The sequence below is a fragment of the Platalea leucorodia genome (genome assembly GCF_965183815.1).
Source record: "Platalea leucorodia genome assembly, chromosome: 6".
Lineage (NCBI taxonomy): Eukaryota > Metazoa > Chordata > Aves > Pelecaniformes > Threskiornithidae > Platalea > Platalea leucorodia.
In genome coordinates, this window is record NC_138828.1 from 14,343,870 (window position 1) to 14,365,437 (window position 21,568).

Consider the following 21,568-nt stretch of genomic DNA (forward strand, 5'->3'; position numbering starts at 1 on the left):
GTTTCTTTGTGGCTTTTTTTTTTTTTTTTTTAATAGAGAAAGCTCTATAAAATAACCTCCCACTACTCCATCACCTGCTGTCTGTCTCCTGGCAGGCAGGCAGCACCCTGGTGCCACCAGGCTCCTACCGAGCCAGAAAAGCAGCACATAGCAGCATCCAGTCACAGATTTCAGTTCTGAAGAGGAAAAAGATCTTCCTTTTCCCCGCTCCCAGCTGTGAGACTAACAGCCCTAACTAAACTCTACACTTCACAGATTGAAGAGACTCTATCTCAAAGCATACAAAGCACAAGACATAAGCACTTCTAAAGCCATACCGAGACTCGCTTATGTAGCATGCCTACACATACAGGTAAGACTTTAAAAATACTCACTCACGTTTTCTTGAAGGTTTCACATCACTGCACGCTGGTCGGCTGAACTCTTCCGTAGCTTTCCTCTCACCAGCTCCCACCTAGCTACTAAAGAACAAGTCACAGCAGATCTTGTCATCAAATAGGCGACTGCCAGGTGGCCATTTGGCGTGGCCCCAATCAGGTCAGCAGCCTCACCCCAAACAATCTGGAGAAAATCGGCTCACCTGGCTGCTACCTGTAGCAAAGCCATTCTTAAAGATGACCCAGCTTACACTTAGGAGCTTTGTTGACGTGATCTGGAAGGTAAGGAAGACTACTGGAGCAAAATAAAAAGAAGTTGCCTTGTAAAACGGCTCCTGTTACACCAGAGATCCACTTGCGGATGCCTCTTCTTGTTACAGGAGGTGTAACAGCAAAATAATTTTCATGATGTATCCCCAGCCCGTGGGGGGGGTGTGGAGCAAAGCTGGCAAGCCCTTGGAAGAGAAATAAATGGTTTTTATCTGTGGTCTGTGCATCTCTAGGGGTGGGTGGAAGATTGCCGATAGGCTTAAATTGACTTTACCATGACAGACACCTAAAAGAGAAATATTTTAGGGATCTACAAACTTAAAAAGGTCAACAGTCCGCTTAAGGATGCTAATCCTTAGTGCTGAAGAGTTCTGTGATAACTTGTTCTTCAAAGTGGTGATTATGGCTTCAAATGAATATCATTATTTGATACACACGTAAATCAGTCCGCATAGTCTCATATGCAGAAAGGCTCTATTACTTTTCCATACTGTTATATGTAGTCTATACATGGCTAAATTATAAAGGAGAGAACTCTATTCCCAACAAAAGAAAAAAATCAACAGTAAACTGACTGAGACAAGGGATATATGAGCAGTGCTCAGAAATTAACAGCCATGTTTTGCAAATTAACTTTATGCACACACAAATAGATGGTTAAGTTTCAAAAATGTAATTCACTGAATAGAGCACATCCATGCCTGTTTTGTCACTGCCATGGCTCGGAGGCTGACAGTACCCTGTAAAAAACATTCTAATATTCAAAGCCTTAAAAGCGTGCCTAGTGAGCTATAGCAAAGCGTAGCTGGGTCCTAAAATATCTGGGGGTCTTAAAAAGTAGTAACAACTGTCATCACCAAATGTGAGCATAGCAGGGAAACCTGTTTACTGGAAGTGGGTGGTGTGAAGCTTGCATGGCTTGCTCCCTGCAGATGGAATTAAACACACTCAAGTGTTAAGCAAAACCAGGTGGGGAAACAAGAAGTGGTTTTGTTCTGAAACCTGCTATTGAAGATCCAAAGTCATTTGTTGGTGTAATAAAACAGAATCACCTACTTTTCCCTCTGGCATGACTTTAATAGTTAAAAATCAAATCTGTGCAGAGTGTACTTTATTTGTTCACATTACCTATTTGTGGTTAAAAACCACCTCATCTGACAGTTTAAAAGCATTCTTTTAAAACGAAAGAATTAAACAGCTTCTGCTAAAAAATCTGCAAGTTACATGGATGCAATATACAGGAGTATAAAAAAATCAACAGTATTTGTACAGAAAATATTCTCAAAACAGCAAATAAAGATTAGGCATGTAGGCATGATCCTGAACTGAACAAATACGAATTAAAAAACAGCTAACAAAATCTAAAAAAAAATCCTGAATATCTGTATAAAAGAAGCAAGGATTCAAAGTGCAGGTGCTCCAGTTTTCATTTTAACATATTATTCAGTAAGTTGATACAGGATACTATTCATTTTATATAAAGTGACAGTGTTCTCAGTAAGACTTAAACATTCAGTTACATTATCTTGCAGATTTTTTTCATTACTGCTACTTTACACTGTTGTAAATGAAGACTTATGCAATACAGGTTTTTATTTTCTTAATCTAACAAGGATATAATAGGTTGGTGGTAAAGGTTAGTTTTCAGAGCTAAGCTATATATGCTGTAGATCCAGCCTTAGAAGTACATATATATTTTTGAACTTCTAAAAACAGCTTTCAATTTTTAAAAAGAGACTCTACCAATCTGTTCTGGGACCTGCACACGCTGTCTTTGGAGCGCACCAGCAAAGCTGCCAAGTCCACTGGTCAGGAATACAGCTCCAGGCAGGGTCACGCTGGAGATCTTCCCTGGGTGGCCGCAGCTGGGACAGGGCTTTCTCTCCGCTGGGTTTGGTGCAGCCAGAGGCCGCTGAACCCAGGGAAAGGCAAACGGGCTCTGCCTTCTGTCGGAGCAGAAACCATCACGTTTAACCACATTTGCCTGATGTGCCAGCTCGGCTTGGGATGGACTTCTCACTTTGATTTGAGCGTACCAGTCTCAAGCAGAGGAAGTCAGGAGCCAGGCAGGTGTCACTGAAGTGGTCTTTCATATTTTCAAAAAGATAAAATTGAAGCATACGTTAAAACCCATTATCCTCTTTGAAAAAAAAGTTCTACGAAATAAAATTATCCTTCAGGGATGTTGCCTGGAACTTAATTTCACCTGAGGTCCTATTCAGGTTGACAGTGTCCCTTTAAATTTTAGGTACTTCCTGATTTGTTCATTTTTTTCCCCAAGAATCAGATCCCTATATATGTCTATCTTAAAAATGCACATAAATATCGGCATTAAGTTTACGTTTAGAAATTAAGAACTAATCTTTACCATTTCATATTGACAGCAAGGTTAATAATACACACACTTCACTGACAACTGTTATTTTTTTTTTCTGTATTTTGAATAAAATTTGCATTTGTGTAACATTTCCCACAGAAAGAGTGATTATACTTCAAGATAGTTAAGTTTGCACCCCAACATTTTCACATTAGTGAAAACAATCATGTTTTGAAAATACCAGGGCCTGTGCCAGGTACTAATAAATACAGAATAAAAAAAAAAAATAAAAAACCCGACTGCCTTTTATCCCGACATAGTAGAGATTTCATAGTCAATGGCCGAGGTTATTGGTTTACCCATCATCCTTATGTTTTTAGCATTAGTAATCCTAGCCATCATGGACACAGGCTTGTCGAAGTACCTAACCAGCGCTGGCTCAGTCAAAAGGGAGGCTAAAAATTGCTCAAAGGTAATGGCCCAGTCTCTGTCAATGCTAGTGCTTCTACGAAGAGAAGCGGTGTGGTTGCTCCGTACCAAAACGGTGTCTTCACCGATGTCCTCGCAGTGCAGCTTTTCTTCCTCATGCGAACCTGCACTCAGTACAGAGTAGGAGGACATCGAACTATCGTCTTTTGTATCGTCATCGGAAATGAGCATGGAAGAACAGGCTCCGTTGTCCCTGGGAGAAGAGTCTTCAAGTTTAATGTCTTCCATCTGCATGCCCAGGGCGCTGTCGGTGCAAACGGCCTCCTCATCGTTGGTGACGAGGCTGCTTTGGAACGGCTTGTGCTGTTCGAGGGGGTACTGCTGGTGCTCTTTCTTCTGAAACAGCTCGCTCTGAATAGTTTTGCCGCAACTGTTACTGCTGCTGTCTGTCTCTTTCGTGGGCTGCACACTGAAGAGCTTACCAACCTCGCCGATCTCCAAAAGCAAGCTTGTCACAGCAGCGGTAGCGTGGTACAGATCTTGTTCATTGGGGTCTTCACTGAACATATTGTACATTGTCTTGCACAGTTCAATGAACTGTCCCTAAACACAGGGGGAGGAAACATGAATGAGAAAGCAGCAAACAAATCAGGCTGAGACCTCCTCAATCAGTTTAAAAAGTCTGGAATGGAGGTATGACACAGCAGTTCCTGTGATTAAACCGAAACTGGAAATAATCTAGGTGCAGTCTAGAAAGCATTTTCTATGACTGGGCAGCCAGATGCGTTGCCTCTCCCAAAGCTTTTTAGAATAAACTGTTGGATGTTTCTTCCAACAGATGACAAATTCATTTCTCTGCAGCCACAGGAGGGCAACAGAGGGTAAGCAGTGAGACACTCGGCATTCATTTTGGTGGATTTTCTTGTAGGAATGATGGTAAGTACAACTAGGGGTCTGACAAAACTAATGAGAAGTAATGAAAAATGAAATAAGAGACCTTCAGCACTCTTTTAATTGACAGTGGTAACTTAGTTAGATGCGAGCCTTTTCGAATTCAAAACTCATGAATTTAACAGGAAGGGATTTGCTTAGGGCTACCTTAAGTAAGAAGCATTGCTCTACAGGGAATAAACCTTGCCTCTAAGCTCTGGAGGAACCGGCTGTCCCAGTGGGTCTCCTCCTCCTTAGCAGCTATGGATCTAAGGGGAATGAGACTGACAGTATAAATTACAAACCGTAAAACGCTTCTTTCAGGTAATGTGTATTGGACATTATGAGCTAGCCGGTGATAATCAGTGTCATATCACCCTTTGCTAGAGATCAAAATAATATGTTCTCATTTCTATATGCGTGTATCTCATTTTTAGGATGTTTTGGGAGCTGAATGCCAGTGACAGTATGTTGAAAACAACTTCTGTAATCAGCTCACTGCTGCTCTGCTAAAAAAGTGTCTGCCTCAAAAGAAAACCTTTAGTCAGTGTTAATGTATTGAATATTTATAGGTATGTGAAGAAAGTTTAGAGTTAATGAAAAATAAGTACCAGCAGAAGTACCTGATTCAGTTTAGGCAAGTCCTTTGTGTTTTTTGCTTTGGATTTATTCTCTTGGCTCCACATTCTCAGATAATTTCGATTCTCTTGTGAGCTCTTCTTGCCTACTGTCAACAAATTACCCGGATGCAGGAAAAGTCCATGAAGAAACCTTAAATTAATACTTTTTTTCCATTTTCAAAAGGAGCGTCTTTACAAGAAATGAAAGATGTAATTCAAATGGAGACACCATGCATACCTTTGTCTGTTTTCAGACTCACTGTAACAAACCCATCATCTACTCCTTGTTTGTTCCTGCTGTCTAGGCCAACAACTGGGAAGTGGAGGGGTGGGGGGAGAGAGAGAGCAGTGCGGTTTTAGATACATACATACTTTTCATGCGTACAGCGCAAAATAAAGAAAATGTTTACACTGCAGAAAATGCAAAGTAAAAAAGGATAGAACTAAATGATGAATTTTGCTCATTCTTAACTCTGCTGACAAATTCCATATAACTGATAATATAAATACTAAGACAGGGACCACCTTAGCTTTTGTTTGTGTGGTACAATGATTAGCCTCTGTTACCACAACACAAACAGCACAATACTATGTTTGGTGATTATATTAGTGCATTTTCTTTTGTCTATCAGGACTTAAAATTGCCATCTCTAGTCTATTAATTCCTACCTGTATTTTCAAACAACCTTCCTTCCCCCTGTAATCTGAAGGATGGGCAATATTTTTCTTGAATCTTAGGAGAGAAACTTAGTATCCAATATCTCAAGAAAGAGAATGCCACTTAAGACAACAGTGACGAGACCCATGTTCTCATTAGGGCACAAAAAGATTTCAAACTGCTGAACAACACTTTGATATATCTTTTGGCTTCAGTTTTTTAGAGTATTTTAAGTTCTGATCCAAATATATCTTGAAAGCCAATATATTTGTTCTTATTCTCCATCAAGGCATATACGCTGCACTTATCACAAAATTACTTCTGTTGCAACACACTGAAGACATTATTCCGAGAGTACTTCTGCAACGCACAATCCAGGGGAGTTCTTAGTGTACACACGTCTGCACCTCTAAGGATATCAAAATACATACAAAGACTACATACTTATTTTTAGAGAGAATACTTCACTTACAAAGTTTAATGCAATAAAAAAGTAGCTTCCTAAAAAGACATATTGTTTGAAATGTATTACGTCATCTTTTCATACCCGAGGCAGAAGATGCCTACCGTGTGTACATTCTGGTGTGATGTCTTCAAAAAAGTACTGAGTAGCTTCAAAAGCAGAGTCCGGTTCTTCTTGCTCAGGGGATGGATCTAAGTAATATAATGAAATTCTTTCATTAAAAATTCCACCCTTTAATTAAAAACCAGAACATATTTCCATCGATACATTTAGAATGTCAGTTTCTAGAATTAAAAGTGTGAGGATGCGAGGATGTAGAATTAAAAGTGTGAGGGTTAGGAATCATCTCTTTTCAGCTCTCAGGACATGAACAACTGGACCTGTACTGTCTCCTCCCCGATAGCTGATACTGTCTGAGTAACAAGTAGCTGTTTGCCTTCAGAGGCTGGCTTGCCCATCTTCCCATGTCTACTTCCATTACTTTCTTCTGTGCAGCTCAGCGTGTCCTAAGCAGGTATGAACCCTTTCCTAGCTGGAGACAGTCTGTCATGATTTGGTATGAGCTTACCAGTCCCCAAACACCAGAAGCCGCATTCTTAAAAATGGATCTCTTCTGTTATAGCTCAATATTTTTTTTTTTTTCTAGTTAAATTAGTGAATCACTCAAGCCTACCTCCAGCAGAGCCAGCTGGGAGCAATCAGGGACACATGTTCAAAGCACATGAAGGTGAATATCCTCTCAAAGCTTTTAGATATCTTTACCAGAGGATGTAAATGTGCACCCAAACACTTGCAACGTACTTAAATTGGAGATTCAATGCGGACAGCAATAGGTTCTTTACGGCACATGCGTGACAAGCCAGAGAGGATATCGTTCCAAGACATCATTTTCTTCAGGGGCAAAACTGTTTTGAGATGTTTCCATCCCCTCTCCACCCTAAACTGCCTTTTTCGTTAGGCCGAGTCCAACAGTTTGTATAGCTCCCTGGAAAACACATCTATGAAACGATCTGGAGCTTCCCTCTGCAAACAGTGGTACCAGCCCAGAGGGGAAACCAAGAAGGCCTGGGGACAGAAATGAGTAGCCAGGGCATGCAGGAACATTTTAAGCTAGCTTCACTGTTAAATAAAGTGTATTATGGCAACAAATGCTGAAGAATACTGTATTTGTTATGCATGGGGGAAGACGCCAGCCCCGGCTAAACAGGTAAGAGACACATATAAATGGCCTGTTTGTGGCTGGAGCAATAGGGGGCTGCATGGGTGCTTTCAGATTTTCCAAATCCACGTCTGGTTATGGTAGCAGCTCTCTTGTTTTACTGCTGCATAAACAGCTACAATAATTCCCATGGATTAATTTTTAATTGGGAAAGCTAGTCATAAACAACTCTGCTCCAAATTTCTGTTCTCAACAAGACGACAGCTATTTTAACATCATTTACTTACCGGGCAAAACATGCATTTTATACAGTAGCTTCAGTTTCTCTGTAAGATCTCCATGGCATGCTGCACCTAAACAGCATTATATACAGTATGTTAATACTCAGCATTCAATGCCGTTCTATTTATTACTGCTACAATATTTCATTTTAGAAGCTGCTACATTCACGCTGGTCAGCACTATGTTCCCTTTACAGCCTGAGATCATAAGGCAGGCACTTGACTTCTAAGATCATATGGTCTGCAGTAGAAATAGCAAGAGAACACAGACTACCTTACCCTGAATTTTGTACTTCAACCTTGGGTCCTTCATTAAATGTCTATTTTCTAGTGCTTGAAAATAATCTATGATCATCACATTACCACTCAGAAAGGCCTCCAGCTGAAAGTTAAGAAGACCTTTTTGTGTGGACTTCAAACTTTCTAATCTGAGGCTCCAATAATAGCATCACATGTTTTAGAATAATAAGATGTTTACCAAAAAAAGAGAGAAATTCAAGTAAACAGCATTTATCACAGCTTAGCCATGGGCTAAACTGATGTTCAGGCAATACTTTGAGGTGATTTATCCACCTCAACCCCTATTCCTTTCTGGTCTACACTACAATCAGCTGTATGAAATCCAAGGAGTCTACTGTAGCCCCTTCTTCCAATTAATTAAACGGATATTAGTTAATTTTAACTTACTGAAATAACCACTTATCAGACTTCTTCATAAATCTCGTGACATGTAATTCATAAACAAATGAATTGACCTTCATTAATCAGGTTACGCAGAGATTTATTTTACCTTACAGGCTACCGTGTCAACTTACCTCTGCTATGCAAACTACAAAGTCTGGTTTGGCAAATACTAACAATCACAGTCTATTGTAAAGCTTAAGACTACAATAAACACAGATGTTCGGCCAAAGAACTGAGTACATCTACATTAGCCATTTTGCTTTGACCTTGGTCCTTTTTAAGCACGAAACCTCCTTATGTTCCTATCTGGTGTACCACACCGTGCAGATAATGCTTTCTCTTCTGGTGAAACTATGTCTTAGGTTATGCACCCAGGTATCACGTGAAGTGCCTCACTGCCAAAGACAACATGAAATAACCAAAGCACAAAATGGGATGCAGTTCTGCGTCCTCCAGCAACAGCTAGGGATGCATTCACCAAAATAGGATTCAGGGCGCAGGGTATCTGGTGTCACACGTAAGCTTCTTCCTCTCCCTGTCCCCAGATGTGAAGAGAACTGAAAAAAACTCAACTGCTACTGCTTTTCGCTTTTTGCCTGAGATGAATCTGTGTGTGCTTCCTAATGTCAGGCCCTTTTTCCCATCAAAATGTACGTGAATGAAGACAACGCAATATTGGGCAAGTCTACCACAGATGTTATCCGGACTCTCTCAGACACAACCCGCTGGGTCTCCCCCGGCAGAGGTCAGAAAGCTTTACAAAGGGAAGAACAGGCTACTGGCAATTTGCAGGAACTGCCTGACAGTTAGCTGATGCGGGCTACCCAAGATCTGAGGATTGATGCTGTAGTAAACATTAAAAATATTAGGCTACATTCATAAAGACAACAGAAGAGGAATGGACCTCTGGTAGACGTGCCCCTGTTATAGAGAGTAAGGGACAACCTTTGTATGGGTGGATATCTCAGCTCAGGCTGCCATTTTGACCTGCACGCTGCGGTACAGGGATAATTTTGTAGGAGAGCCCAGAGAATTCAGTGGCCTCCTGCATGGCCCCTGCATCCCTCAACAGCAAAGCAGATGACCCCGCTGAGGGCCTGTGAACAGCACTGGGGCGGTGGTAAGCCCATTCTTAGTCCCAACCAGATATACTTCCTTCCTAGCACTCTGGCGTCACAGGTCTTAAAACCTTCAGCAACTTTCAACAAGCCTTGTCTTTTTGCAGTACAAGTCTCAGATGATGCGTTGCTGGTTTTTATCTGGAAGTTTTAAATTTACTTTGTGGTGAGAGGAGAAACTGTGCTTGGAAGAGAGCATGACTACGTCCTTTGAATCTTTCTACCTGAAACAGCAACAGTGAAAGCTGTCACCGTCACACTGCAACCAATGTCCTCAGACACACCTGCTCTTACCCCACAACCCCTTTTCATGGCATGACAAGGAACAACCTTCACTGAGCCCCCCTTTCTGACTGTTCTCCTTCTGTCAACACTATGCAGGTGTCAGGTCTTTTCTGGGCATAATGTCATATGTGTACAGTTTTCCCCCTGTCTTCTTTGAGGCCATTAACAAAGTAATTAAACAGGTTAGAACTTTATTCTGTTAATATAAAACTTAGTAGCAACACAAAAGCGTTGGCTTCAGTTGCCCCTCTCTTGAACACAGGTGGAGAGGTGCAGAGTGTTTGTACAGTGTTTAGCTCCCTGAAAGGATCGGAGGAGTGGTGAGGTTGACACTCTGCTTTCCGAACATCCTCCTGCAACCTGTGCTTGGAGAAAAGCTCTTTTCAGGGAAAAGAAAAACAAACAAAAAAAGTACACTTAGGTACCCCTTGAGAGATACAGTTTTCATGGTGCTGACTTTTGCACAAGGCTGTGGTGAGTGCTGCAGCCACCAGCAGCTACCGGAGAGGTGGAAGAGCTGCATGCTCGGAGAAGGGAGTATTGCAAAAACATGATGGGAGGCAGGGGGCCACTTTGAGTCTATGTGGAAATCTCTCTAGCTTATTGGGATCCTGAGTCAACACCTGACATGCTGTAATCCAGTGTGGCATGGGGGTGCAGGTGAGCTTCTTCACAAGTGAATACTCCAAACAGCTCATAACCAAGGCTGACAACCCTTTCTGAGCACGACTCCTAGAGCAAACTAATCAAGATCACTCCTTTATTTGAACTTGCAGTAACGCAACACAGAGTAAATGTACAGAAGAATATGCCAGGTTGTTCCATCATTGCTCAGCTGAGGCCCTAGAGGCACCCGAAGTAGGAGGTTCTTGAGCTACTTGCTGCAGGGGCTATGAAAAGGAAATGGATATTCCCAGGTGGAATTACAGTGCTCTCATACCCCAAGGATTTCATGCTGACACAAGAAAGGGCCATGAGCCCATGCTGGGACACGCAGCACCCCTCTTTACCTCCTCTTCATGGAGCTCCCAGAAGGAGTCAGCGGCATCAAAGAGAGGCTTCGAGGGAACGAATCCTTATGGTTACATGGAATAAGGCCACTGAAAGAGAGAGTTGTGAAACTGAAATGCTTCAGGTGCCATGGCTGCTTCAGCCGTCAACAAGCACCCTCTGAGATGGGCCAAGCCTAGGAAGTACTTGACTAGGATGCATCCTCTAGGAAAGCTAGACTTGAGTAACAAGACACAGTCCCCCGTCGAGCAGATGCATCTTGCTCCAACAGATCTTCCTCATTTAGGAGATTTTCCTACCCAAGGCATATTGGGTTGGTGAGGCAGACTGAAGCAGCTCATGTTTCTGGAATTTTAAAAAGTTCTGGGGCATTGTGAAATATGCTCAAAAAAATCCCATGTTGTTTTTGTTGACTGTGCTGTCCTTGCTACCATTCATGTGCTTCTTAAACAAAAAAGGGGTCGGGGGGTTGACTTTTTAAAAAAAAAAAAAAAGTTTTCAAGCTATGCCACATTGGGCTTAGTTTCTGAAAAAAATGTGGGTTTGCAGAATGAGCAGTTTGGATTGTTTAGCCCATTGAAGATTTTAGTTCAGTCATGTTGGCTTATAGCCACACTTGTGCATCTTACATTCATTTCTGTTCACAGTGGTCAACACTGTTCCTTGTTCTTATTACTCATTATTGGTTCTAAAAAATGCTGAAATACTGTCTCAACCAGTAATTGGTTGATTGTTATTGACAGCATCCTGTAAGCAGCAAGAGTAGTTAATCCATGGGTCATGTCTCAAAAGGCCATTAAGTTTTCCCTGGTAAACAGTTCCTCAGATACAATTCAGGACTGCATCACAGGAAGCACTGTTTTTTTGGATGGTGCGAAAGGGAGGTATGCAATCAGTTTTACTGTCACATAGCTATTTTGCACCTGTGAGAGAACACATGTTACCATTGCTCTACAGAAGGTTTAATGTAAGGCTGCATTTGGAGCCCTAATACTTAAAAATACAGTTACAAATAGTTGCTGAAAGCCAGATTGGGAAACTTTTCGCTCTCAAAAAGGATCAAAATGTAAAGCTGGAGGAAACGTCAGGTTGCTGTGAAATAACACAAGATAGATGGTGAGATGTTGGTCATTTACAGGGAATAACTCCTGCTATATTCAAAAAAGGGGTGGCTAGCTCCTGCCTCATCTTTGCTTCTTCATGTTAATCCTGGGGATTGCACATTCCCTTTGTTGCAATATTGACTTTCATGTCTTGAAATCTTGCTTCTTCAAGACTTGCATGGGCCGTCATCTCCATTAACGACATTCAGCCTCCCTATCTGACCTGCACCTCCACTTTCTCCTCTTTAGGTGTCTTCCATCCTGCTCTCTTCTTATAGTCTGCAGTCTTGGTTATTGATTTCAGAAGTAATGTAGGTAATACCTCTCACTGCACATGCTGTGAGGTGTAACACCCTCCCCTCACACCAGGACACATGTATGTGGGGTGTCGGCAGATTTCTGAAGAGAAGCACTTTTATTCAGGGGCAAACAAGACTAGCATCTTCACTCTATCCTTCCCCTGCTCCTTTTATGTGCACATAAATTTCTCAAAAGTCTTCTTCCTGAACAACCAAAGGAGCAAATACTGCCTCTCTCCCCTTTCCAGAGCTGGTAGCACTGACAACAAGTATAAATTCCCAGCTTTCAGGGAAAGTTTAAGGAGCAGATAACAAACTGCAGCGTCACTGAGAGAGGAACATTACAGAAGAACACACAAAAGACATTCCCAAAGGAAATACTTTGATTAGAAGTAATCGCACCATTAAGCGCACAAGTTGCAGGTCATTTTCATATTGAGAGTTAGCGGTCAGGGAAATCCTCAGACCCTAACAGACGTGTAGTTCATGTGTGGTCCTTCTCCCAGTGTGATACACCACTGGCTAATGTAGGTGCACCTACTGAGACCAGCCTAAACCCCAGTGGGAACCACTGTCACAGGCATGATAAAATGAACTGAATGGTAGCATGAACAGCTCTTAAAACAAAGGTGACATGCAAATTGGCATATGTCAAACTCAAACTCATTATCTGATAGCTAATATAACATCTGTGTTTCTGAAGGACAGGATCCCCTTTAGAAACAAACTGGTTTGGTCAGACTATTTTGAGAGTGCTGTGAATTTTCCTTACTTAGCCCAGAGACGAATTCGCGGAAGTTGATGAGCAAGTCTCCGTTTTCATCAAGAAGCCTGAATAAGCGTGCAGCTAATACATCTGAATGAGTTCCACATGCCCAAGGAAAGAGGAGAGCGAACATCCCCTTGAACTGCTCAAAGTCAATACGGTACTGCTCCAGATAAGGCAGGCTGGGATCGTGCCGGTCAATAGCATTGCTGTTTCCTCCCCAGTAGCAGCTAGTCAGATGTTCTGCCTGAACAGAAAGTAAATGCTGTGAGATTATCATCACGTCTGTAAACAACTCATAGCTATCAATGATTTAAAAAAAAAAAAAAAAAAAAATCCAAACAACTCACACACACATTCTTAAAACAACACAACACTAGCAGATGTATTTCCATCTACCTAGCCTTTGCACTTCTGCAAAAGGTTTCTCCTCTAAGCAGCACAAAAAGACATCCCTCTACAAAAAAAAAAAACAAGATAAAGCAAAACTTTTTCTGCTTCCTAGGCAGATGAAACATGAAATACCTGTTTTGAAGAGAGCAGTAAGCAGCTGTGACTTGCATATATACGCAGGCTTGTTGTGCTTAGTCACCCCCTTCAACCTCACCACACAGGCAAGTCAGAAAGGGGACTCTCATGAAATCTTTAATTTTAGAGCATATGAAAATAGCTGTTTATTTGAAATACTTTTTGTTAAACTGTATAGTCTCAAAAATACTGTGTAAAGTCCTACTCTTTCAGTCTTACTGAAGTCAGTGGAAGTTCTGGAACTGATTTTGGTGGAATCTAATTCAAAATGATTCAGAAGCTTAGAGAAAGGGATCCTAGTGCTGGCACAGTGATCAGCCGGGGTGGACTGTCTGACTTGGTCTCACTGATTCCATGGAAGACTGAAAGAAGGCACTGCAGGATTTGGACAGTTGTAAGACCTGACATTACAGATGGGAAATTTAAAGGAAAGAAATTCTTCATGGTTTACCAAAAAATCTCCATTATAACAAAGCAGAAGAAGAAAGTATCTTGTTTTTAAGGCACCGTGCACGAACATGAAGCTAAACCATTTTAACTGCTCACCTTTAAATTTGTGGATCTAATGGTATTGCTGTACAATCAACTTAAAAAGACCTATCACTTTGTGACACTAAATTTCCATGTAATACAGTATGCATTAAAGCATTAACAATGGCAAAAATCAGCTATTGTGATACGGAAGTATTAAACTGCCTGAGATAACAGAATAAAGGTATTTCTGTGCTAAATTCCAAAACTTGGGTCAGGTAGAGAGAGACATATGTAAGTTTCTAAAGACTGATCAAAAGCCTCTATCTATTCACTTTTTCATTACAATAGTATTCATCAGTATATTCATTTTTTTCCACAGACAAATCGTTTAGTGTATTACTTATTTCCTGAGCTTTTAAAATCTGGTTGGGTTTTTTTTTTGTATATTCAATAACACAGCAGCTAATTCAAGTCTGTATTAAGATACCTGACAGTAAGTAACTCACAGACTCAACCTAGTCTTTAGAAAAGACACAGTCCCATATAAAAAAAATAGATGTTTGCATTTCCTGCAGGCCCATGATCTTATCTTCAGTTAGCTTTACCTTGAAAAGAGCATACAGTTCCTCCAGTTCATCGATAGTAAAAGAAGTCTCTGTCACAATAGTTCGTACCTTTTGAAATATAACATTAACAGTTACGGATTTGAAATCCATGTCTCATTTAAAAGCTAATTTAAATTTCAGAAACTGACTGACCTTAATCTTTGCAAAGCACATTATTTCAGTACTTACCACATTGCGCTTTGTAGTATCTTCAAGGGTTTGAATAACTTTCAGCCTTTGTTTGAATCTCATTTGTTCAATTAAATCTGCTCGGATACTTCCAAATTTCTTAAAAGATAAAAAGAAGTACAGGATAGTCTTTGTGTTAATATTTGGAATACTTAGCATGCCTTTAAAGTATTTGAGAAATTAATTTAATTATGTGATATACGACAAATGGTACATTTAAAAAAACTGCTGTTAACGCATTTTTCTAACACATGACAAAGTTACGAAGACTTTAGGAATATATCACTAGATTTCTTTTTTTCCCCAGTAACTTATTTTCATTTAATTTGAAAGGTCTTTATTAAGTTACAAATCCTCACTTTTCAAACCATAATCTCAGAAATTTCTTGCTTGCCAAATCTCTGAAGAGATTGTTTCATAACTCCTTCTGCAGGGTTTTGTTTCAGCTTGTCGTGGAATAGCTCTTAATTGCTACAGAGAGAGAAGAGATTTAGACTAACTGGATCTCTAATGGCTGAGACAGTATACCAGTCCTTACGTTCGTGAGGATCTGAATCCAAGCATTAAGAATGCAACTTCCATTAGGAAAAAGATTCTCTCAAGTGCCCAAGTCCTATTTTCACAAGTTTTTTTTCCACAATGCAGGTAACAGTCTCAGGGAGCTCCTGCATATACTACAGAAGCATCCTAGGGGAAAACCTATTAGGAATAATATTCCATGTTTTCCCATGTAGTGGAATGCCTAATCCCTAATATTTATTTTTGTGAACTATAAGCAGCTTTTTGCCATCAAGGAAACACTTGTAACATACTTAGAAATGCACAGATGACCAGCAGGAACAGACATATAATATGCCTGTCAGACAGACAAGAATGCCAGACACCGAGTATGCCACATGTAAAACTAAAAGGGCGTGGCAAGATATGCTTTCATACAGGATGGATTTATATTTCCAGTGCAAGTGCATCTACGTAAGTAGGTCATAAATAATTTGCTAGCACGTTCTTGTGTGATCAAATTAACGCTAAAGCTGCATTTATCTGCAAAGCTGTGCACCTTTATCATGTACCTTGGGAGTAAAAAGATGTTTCATGTACTTGGAGCATTTTGCAAATAAGTAAGTCTTTTGAAAAAATGGAATCTAGATAAACATCCGTGAATATCAAGCATCACAGAGGTCATAAAACCTTGAAAAGAGAGGTCTTTTGTGGCTCTGAGACCACATCTATTCCAGTAATCAGGGCTGATTCTCTGGTCCAGAGGCCAAATGAGATGGTCTGTCCACATCCATACAACTAAAACTCATGTAGCCTACAGAAAAGGAAGGTTGCATGCAATTACCTTCTGGGAATGGTCCCTTGCCCATGTTAACTTCCAAATCACACAAGGAACTGTTGGAAGCATGTCACTTGTTCTAGGTCAAAACTGTATCAAACCTTTCAACAGCATAGACCTCTAAGCGCCAGTTGTTTAGTTAAAATGGCCAAGATCCAGATACTACTATAGATGTAGCTTAAGTGTTTAAGGCTTATTTTTTTCTAAATTAACTAACACACAAAGGAGTTAAGCACAGCTCTGACTATCTGAGTCTACACTCCATTGACAGCTACTGAGCTATGCACAGGCTTTTAAAGCTGTAGTGATTATGCATTATTTCAGTCACTTCTATTATAATTATTGTAATGCCAAGCTCTATGGCTTCTCTATTAATTGCAAAATTGAATGAAAAGATAGATTTCTTACTAAAAAGTATTTTTAGTAAATAAAAAAATTACTGGCAGCGTAAAATGTGTTATGTATATTCCCTTATTTCAAGAACGTTTCTCTCTTAAAAGTAGAAAGTCAGTTCAGTATCATCACAGAGACAGGTGCTAATTGCTTAATTACAAAAAAATTCCTCTGCATCACTTCAGCTCTCACTGGAGACTTCTCATATATGCATCTCACATGATTACCTAAGAGCTGGACAGGATCAGAGCATGATGGAAAGTAGCTCTTCATGAAACAATCCAAATATTGTGCTTTTGCCAGTACTACACCTTCACCAAGTTGTCAGACTCACCATGCTCCCATGACAAATATCACAGGACACTCTGCAAGGGACAAGGTTCCCCCCCTCCTTGCAGGTGGTGTGTGTGTGTGTTTGAGGCAGGGCAAAGGACTCCAAGAAAAAACGTTTTTTTCAGCTGCAGGTCTTCCTGTTTTTTTTGTAAACAATAAATATCTAAAAGCTTAAGGATAGATGGTTACCCAACAAGTACCTTTAACCGCAAAGATATGCCTGCTTACTTGGCATTTCGCTCCTTGTAGTTGCAACAAAGCTAACAGTGAGTTCCCAGCCCTGACTGCACACAACTAATTGAGGAATGTAACAGTCATTGAGTAACAGATGCCTTGAAGCTTTTCTATCCTGATAGCTTTCGAGATTTATTTTTGTTCCTAGCAGCTGGATATATTTCTTCACGATGAGGAATATATTGAGGAATATATCGGGATATATTCCTTCACAATGAGGAAATCGGAAAAATACAAGGGAAACAGAATTTCACTTAAACATCCTTCTCCCCATTCTAATATTGTGTGAAGGAGAAGAACTATACACGTAACTTGATTCAGTTTGCCCTTCAGTGTAGAATACGCTAAGGACTACCTACCTCCTTGTTAAATAGATATCATGTTATTAAAGCAAGGGACATAGGAAGTGCCTCTGAAACAGCTGTCATATTGCCAAGTATGAACCTACATCTCAAACTAAAAATACTAATTTACCCTGCATGTCAATGGAAGGAAAAAAGGAAATTAAGGAGAATAACTCTTTAAAGTTATTCTTTAATTTTTATAAAAAATTAATATGTCAGTGTAATCATCAGGAGTATTTTAACTGATGGCTTATTTTTAAAATTTAAGGACAATGACACTGGTTTGCAAATTTTAGGTTTTTTGCCAGCTTTGTCCTGTGCTTTACAGATATTAATTATTACCAGCTCCTTTCACCTGAATTTTTTTTAGCTTTGGTGATAACACAGAAGCTAGTGGCCCATGGTCATAATCAGCATTTGCTGAAAAAAAAAGTAAAAGAAACAAAGTTCCACTGATAATAGAAATGATAGGTCTTCTGAAATCATAAGATTTTACTAATATTTCAGTTTGGAAAAGCGTGAAAAAGCTTAGATGAGAATTAACCCTATTTGAATTACAAGTTCAGCCTTTTGTTTGTAAATCACTTTTTGGTTGCGGGCTGCTCTCCTTTCATGCTGCAGGCTCCTGTACAAAACAGCTCCAATTAAATGTTTTGGTTAAAAGAAAAAAGACAGACTAACCCCTCTCCCCTGCTCCATTTCAGACTTCTGAGATGAGTCTATATTTCTTTGATACTCTTTCAGTTCCAAGCAAAGCCAAACTATAGAGCATGAAGTTCCTCTGCAAAGCAGAGCTAGTGTGGGTCGGCAAGTTCCTATTAAGAAATCCTACCCTACCTCATAGGAAGACCTGATTAGTCTGAAGATATCCACCTCAGGATAAGGCTCTACATCATCACTGAGCAGTGAGTGAAGATGAGGAATGGGTGGAAGAGTGCTGTCCTTATTAGTTACACTGTCCAAATATCTGGTGGGAGAAAAAAAAAAATCAGAAATGAGAAACCCAAGATTCGTTTGTACCCGCCTCCCTTCTGAGGGTTAACAGAATAAAGGTTACATACAGATCATTAAATGTAAAAATGATCAAGCCACTCTCTACTAATGAACTACATGATTTTTAACATCAGTTATTTGACAAATCCTAACACTGTTTTTTCTCAAAGAGAGCTAAGGTAACCCTGGTAATTCCTTATCCTTATCAAGAAATAGCTCAAATATAGCTAGTCACAAACAAGTGGCTTACTGAACAGGTTTGTTGCTTCTGGCTGTTTAAATATGCCAAAGGAATGACGACACCATGGGAACAAGGGTCAGTGTGCTTCAGTCTACATACCCCGCCCCATCCTACTACTGCCCAACTGTTGTAAGGGGTTTTAAGGGCTTGTTCCTCCCACCGCTACAGCTGCTGTAGATCATCTGTCTTCTACCCTGCAGAACACTTAAATCCTCAGCAAGCACTGGGGCTTACTTCAGAGAAAACACAACCACAGTCTTCTTTAATCCCAAAGAAATTAAAAACAGACTTCAGTAAGGCTATACTAATGAAACTTATTAGGAAAAAAAATTCCGAAGTTTCAGCAGCATCTTGAAAACTAAACACTACTACCACAAACGAGGAAATCAGAGGTTACACTCAGCAGTACTAGTTTGTATTAAATGACTCAATCTGGTCTATTTATCAGCCTCCCGTTTCACTGAAATCTACTCATTCAAGAGTCTACCTAATTTTTCTGAGTTCTGTTCATTCCATTCTCAAAACAATTTTCCTTGAGATCAAGGCTTTTTCTTAGCAGCATTTAAAAGGTAGCAGGCAAAAGATGAAGTAACAAAAACCATATAATCTACTAAATTAATCAACCAAAATAAGTTTCTATAACCAGGTTTGGGAAGTTTATTTGAATGTCTTGAAAGAAGAATTTATATCTTGTTGGTCACTTAACATTGTTTTAAGATAATATAAAGAGTATCTTATATGGGTGAAAGGGGACTATAAGTGTGTAAAAGATTTACATATGTTGTACTGGTTTAAATTGAGTATTTCAACATAGAGGAACACAAATCAGAAAAGCAAGCAAAAAGAAAAATAAAATGAAGAGACTTTATTTTCTGTAATAAATACCTTCCCAAGACTGTCATGGCTTCTCCATCATCTTTACAGTTAAGCAGCTTGTCTACATTAGCATCGAGGACAGCGAGCGCTAATTGAAATATCACCTTTATTCCTTCACAGAAGAAACAATCCACAACCACCACCGCACTTTCAAATGGCATTACACTGAGGAAAAGAGTGAGGAACCAGGACAGGGAAATGGTGGATATTACACCCAAGTCCTGCATGCAGTCATAAAGCTGTGGAACATAGTCACGAGCCAACTCTTCAAAGACACCCTGATCCACCAGTGCTCCTGTTGAAAATAAATAAGGTTGGATGTCCATTAATTCAGGAGCAACTGACCACAACACCATTTAGGGGAGAAAAATATATACACATATTCTACATTATATAAGTACAAAACCTAAGAATATTCTACATGACGCTAACACACATTTTCTCACTTTCAGATAAATAACAGATTCTATTCCACTACGGAGCTGTACATACCAATTGAACTGTAATAAGTTTTTTTTGTTTTAATTATACACTTCATAAGAGCTAACAAAGGGGTCAATTTGCTCTAGCACCTACAGAAGTTACAATGGCTTAGTACTTACTGATACTAATTAGAATAACACTTCTCAGCATCGCCTGTTGAAGGAGGCCAGGGTGACTGTCTGTGAGGGTTTGGATTTATTTTAAGAGAACTCTGTGTTATAAATATCTATGCCATAACATCAGGTGTCTTAAGCAAGGCCAGGAAGAATCATTTCTAAGGCTGAATGAGTACCTCAAGCATTTGTGAGCTACAGTAAAGACAGTTTCCATGATAAACTGAAGAGCCATTCACTTCCACATACACAAGGAAACTGTCATCTGACAACAACAGCTTTCAGACACTTGTGCGCTTTCAAATCAGAGATAAACAGGCACAAAGACTCCTACTGCAAATAGCCAAAGCTCCTGTTTCCACCTTACCTTAATTAGATAACTGGATCATCTAAAATTCAAATTTTAGCCTCCCATCTCTTTTTTATTCACTTTGTTTAAACCCACTTTAGAATGCCATCTAATCCTAAGTGAAGAACCATTAGCTATCACAGCACCTCTTTAGGGAATTCCTTCTACGCTCCTGAGCAAGCTGTCTTGCCACTAGCATTCACAGTTGTGTCTACGCCACACATGCTTCTACACATACGCTTGCTTCGATACAAATAATACCAATTAATTTGGTTAATTTTTGTACTGTCATTTTAGAAAATTTCCCCATAACATACCAACAACTCTTGTGTTGTAGTAGTCAGGTAGCATACGTTCACACAGAGCGACCAGCAGCCAGAAAGCTTCCTCCTCTTTTGCGTAAAGGAGGAGTACTGAAGTGACAATATTCATAGCCTAAAAGAAAGAGAAATATAAATTGCTAGACCCATTCATTCGATATCTAGCACAGTAACTGGGCAGATAAGTGGTTATTATGGTTAGGAAATTAGCTACATCTCCCCCTGCAGACCCCAAACTGTTCAAGTATTTTCCTGTAAAAACAGCAGGCAGTGTTTTCCCAGTGCTCAAAGGAAGGCTTAAGAAAGTCTGAAAGAAACCACAAAAAATTGTTAGCTTTTTTTTTTAAAAAAAGAAAAAGAAATAATCAAGATTTCTTTTCGTAATCAAGGGCCTACTCAGGCCTGCAAGCATCCAGTTACACTGCTGCTGATATTCTGCCAATAGGTGCTCTTGGGGAATCTGGGTCTGATGCAGACAAAATGCCTCCTACAGCACTAACGGTGGCCACTACTGTACCACTCCTTGCAGAGGCAGTTTGCACTCCCCATCCTTTCTGCTCCTATGAGAAGGTCAAGACACAGCATCTGTAGCCTGAGGCAAATGCCTGTAATAGTGCCAGTCACGAACAACCAGAGCATAGTGAAACAGAAGTCTCTTGCTGTTGCTCACTCCTCACGTTTGACTGTGTACATGACAGTTTTTTACGGCTGTTTCACTCCATTTCAAATATCACAGCATTGTACAATGACCTCTGAATTATTTCCTTACAGCCTCTGACTAGACCTCTGTTAGTCTGAACAAATGAAGTATTTTGGTACCATTTTCTTCTCAGTTCACCTCCTAAGGAATTAGCTGCTCATTTCAGATCCTGCAACATTTTAAGACTCCAGTTTGATCATTACTTGTTTGAAACAGCAACTAAGGTTTCACCTGAAGCTCGGAACAATGTTACAACTCCACCAAAGTCTATGCTATTCCGTCTTATC

General features: G+C 40.0%; 1 protein-coding gene across 1 annotated transcript in view; it reads right to left on the bottom strand.

Annotated features, from left to right (window-relative positions):
• Window positions 1-3,036: 3,036 nt before the first annotated feature.
• Window positions 3,037-21,568, bottom strand: part of TBC1D9 (TBC1 domain family member 9) — a gene marked incomplete at its 5' end in the record, with an annotated part of 38,652 nt that continues 20,120 nt past the window's right edge. Inside the window, 11 exons of the mRNA XM_082315039.1 lie at window positions 3,037-3,996; window positions 4,947-5,050; window positions 5,182-5,256; window positions 6,169-6,255; window positions 7,511-7,576; window positions 12,777-13,017; window positions 14,378-14,446; window positions 14,567-14,665; window positions 18,044-18,173; window positions 19,326-19,611; window positions 20,579-20,696. Of these exons, the coding sequence (XP_082171165.1) occupies window positions 3,271-3,996; window positions 4,947-5,050; window positions 5,182-5,256; window positions 6,169-6,255; window positions 7,511-7,576; window positions 12,777-13,017; window positions 14,378-14,446; window positions 14,567-14,665; window positions 18,044-18,173; window positions 19,326-19,611; window positions 20,579-20,696 (2,001 nt within the window). The 3' untranslated portion in view covers window positions 3,037-3,270. The remainder of the gene's footprint in view (window positions 3,997-4,946; window positions 5,051-5,181; window positions 5,257-6,168; window positions 6,256-7,510; window positions 7,577-12,776; window positions 13,018-14,377; window positions 14,447-14,566; window positions 14,666-18,043; window positions 18,174-19,325; window positions 19,612-20,578; window positions 20,697-21,568) is intronic.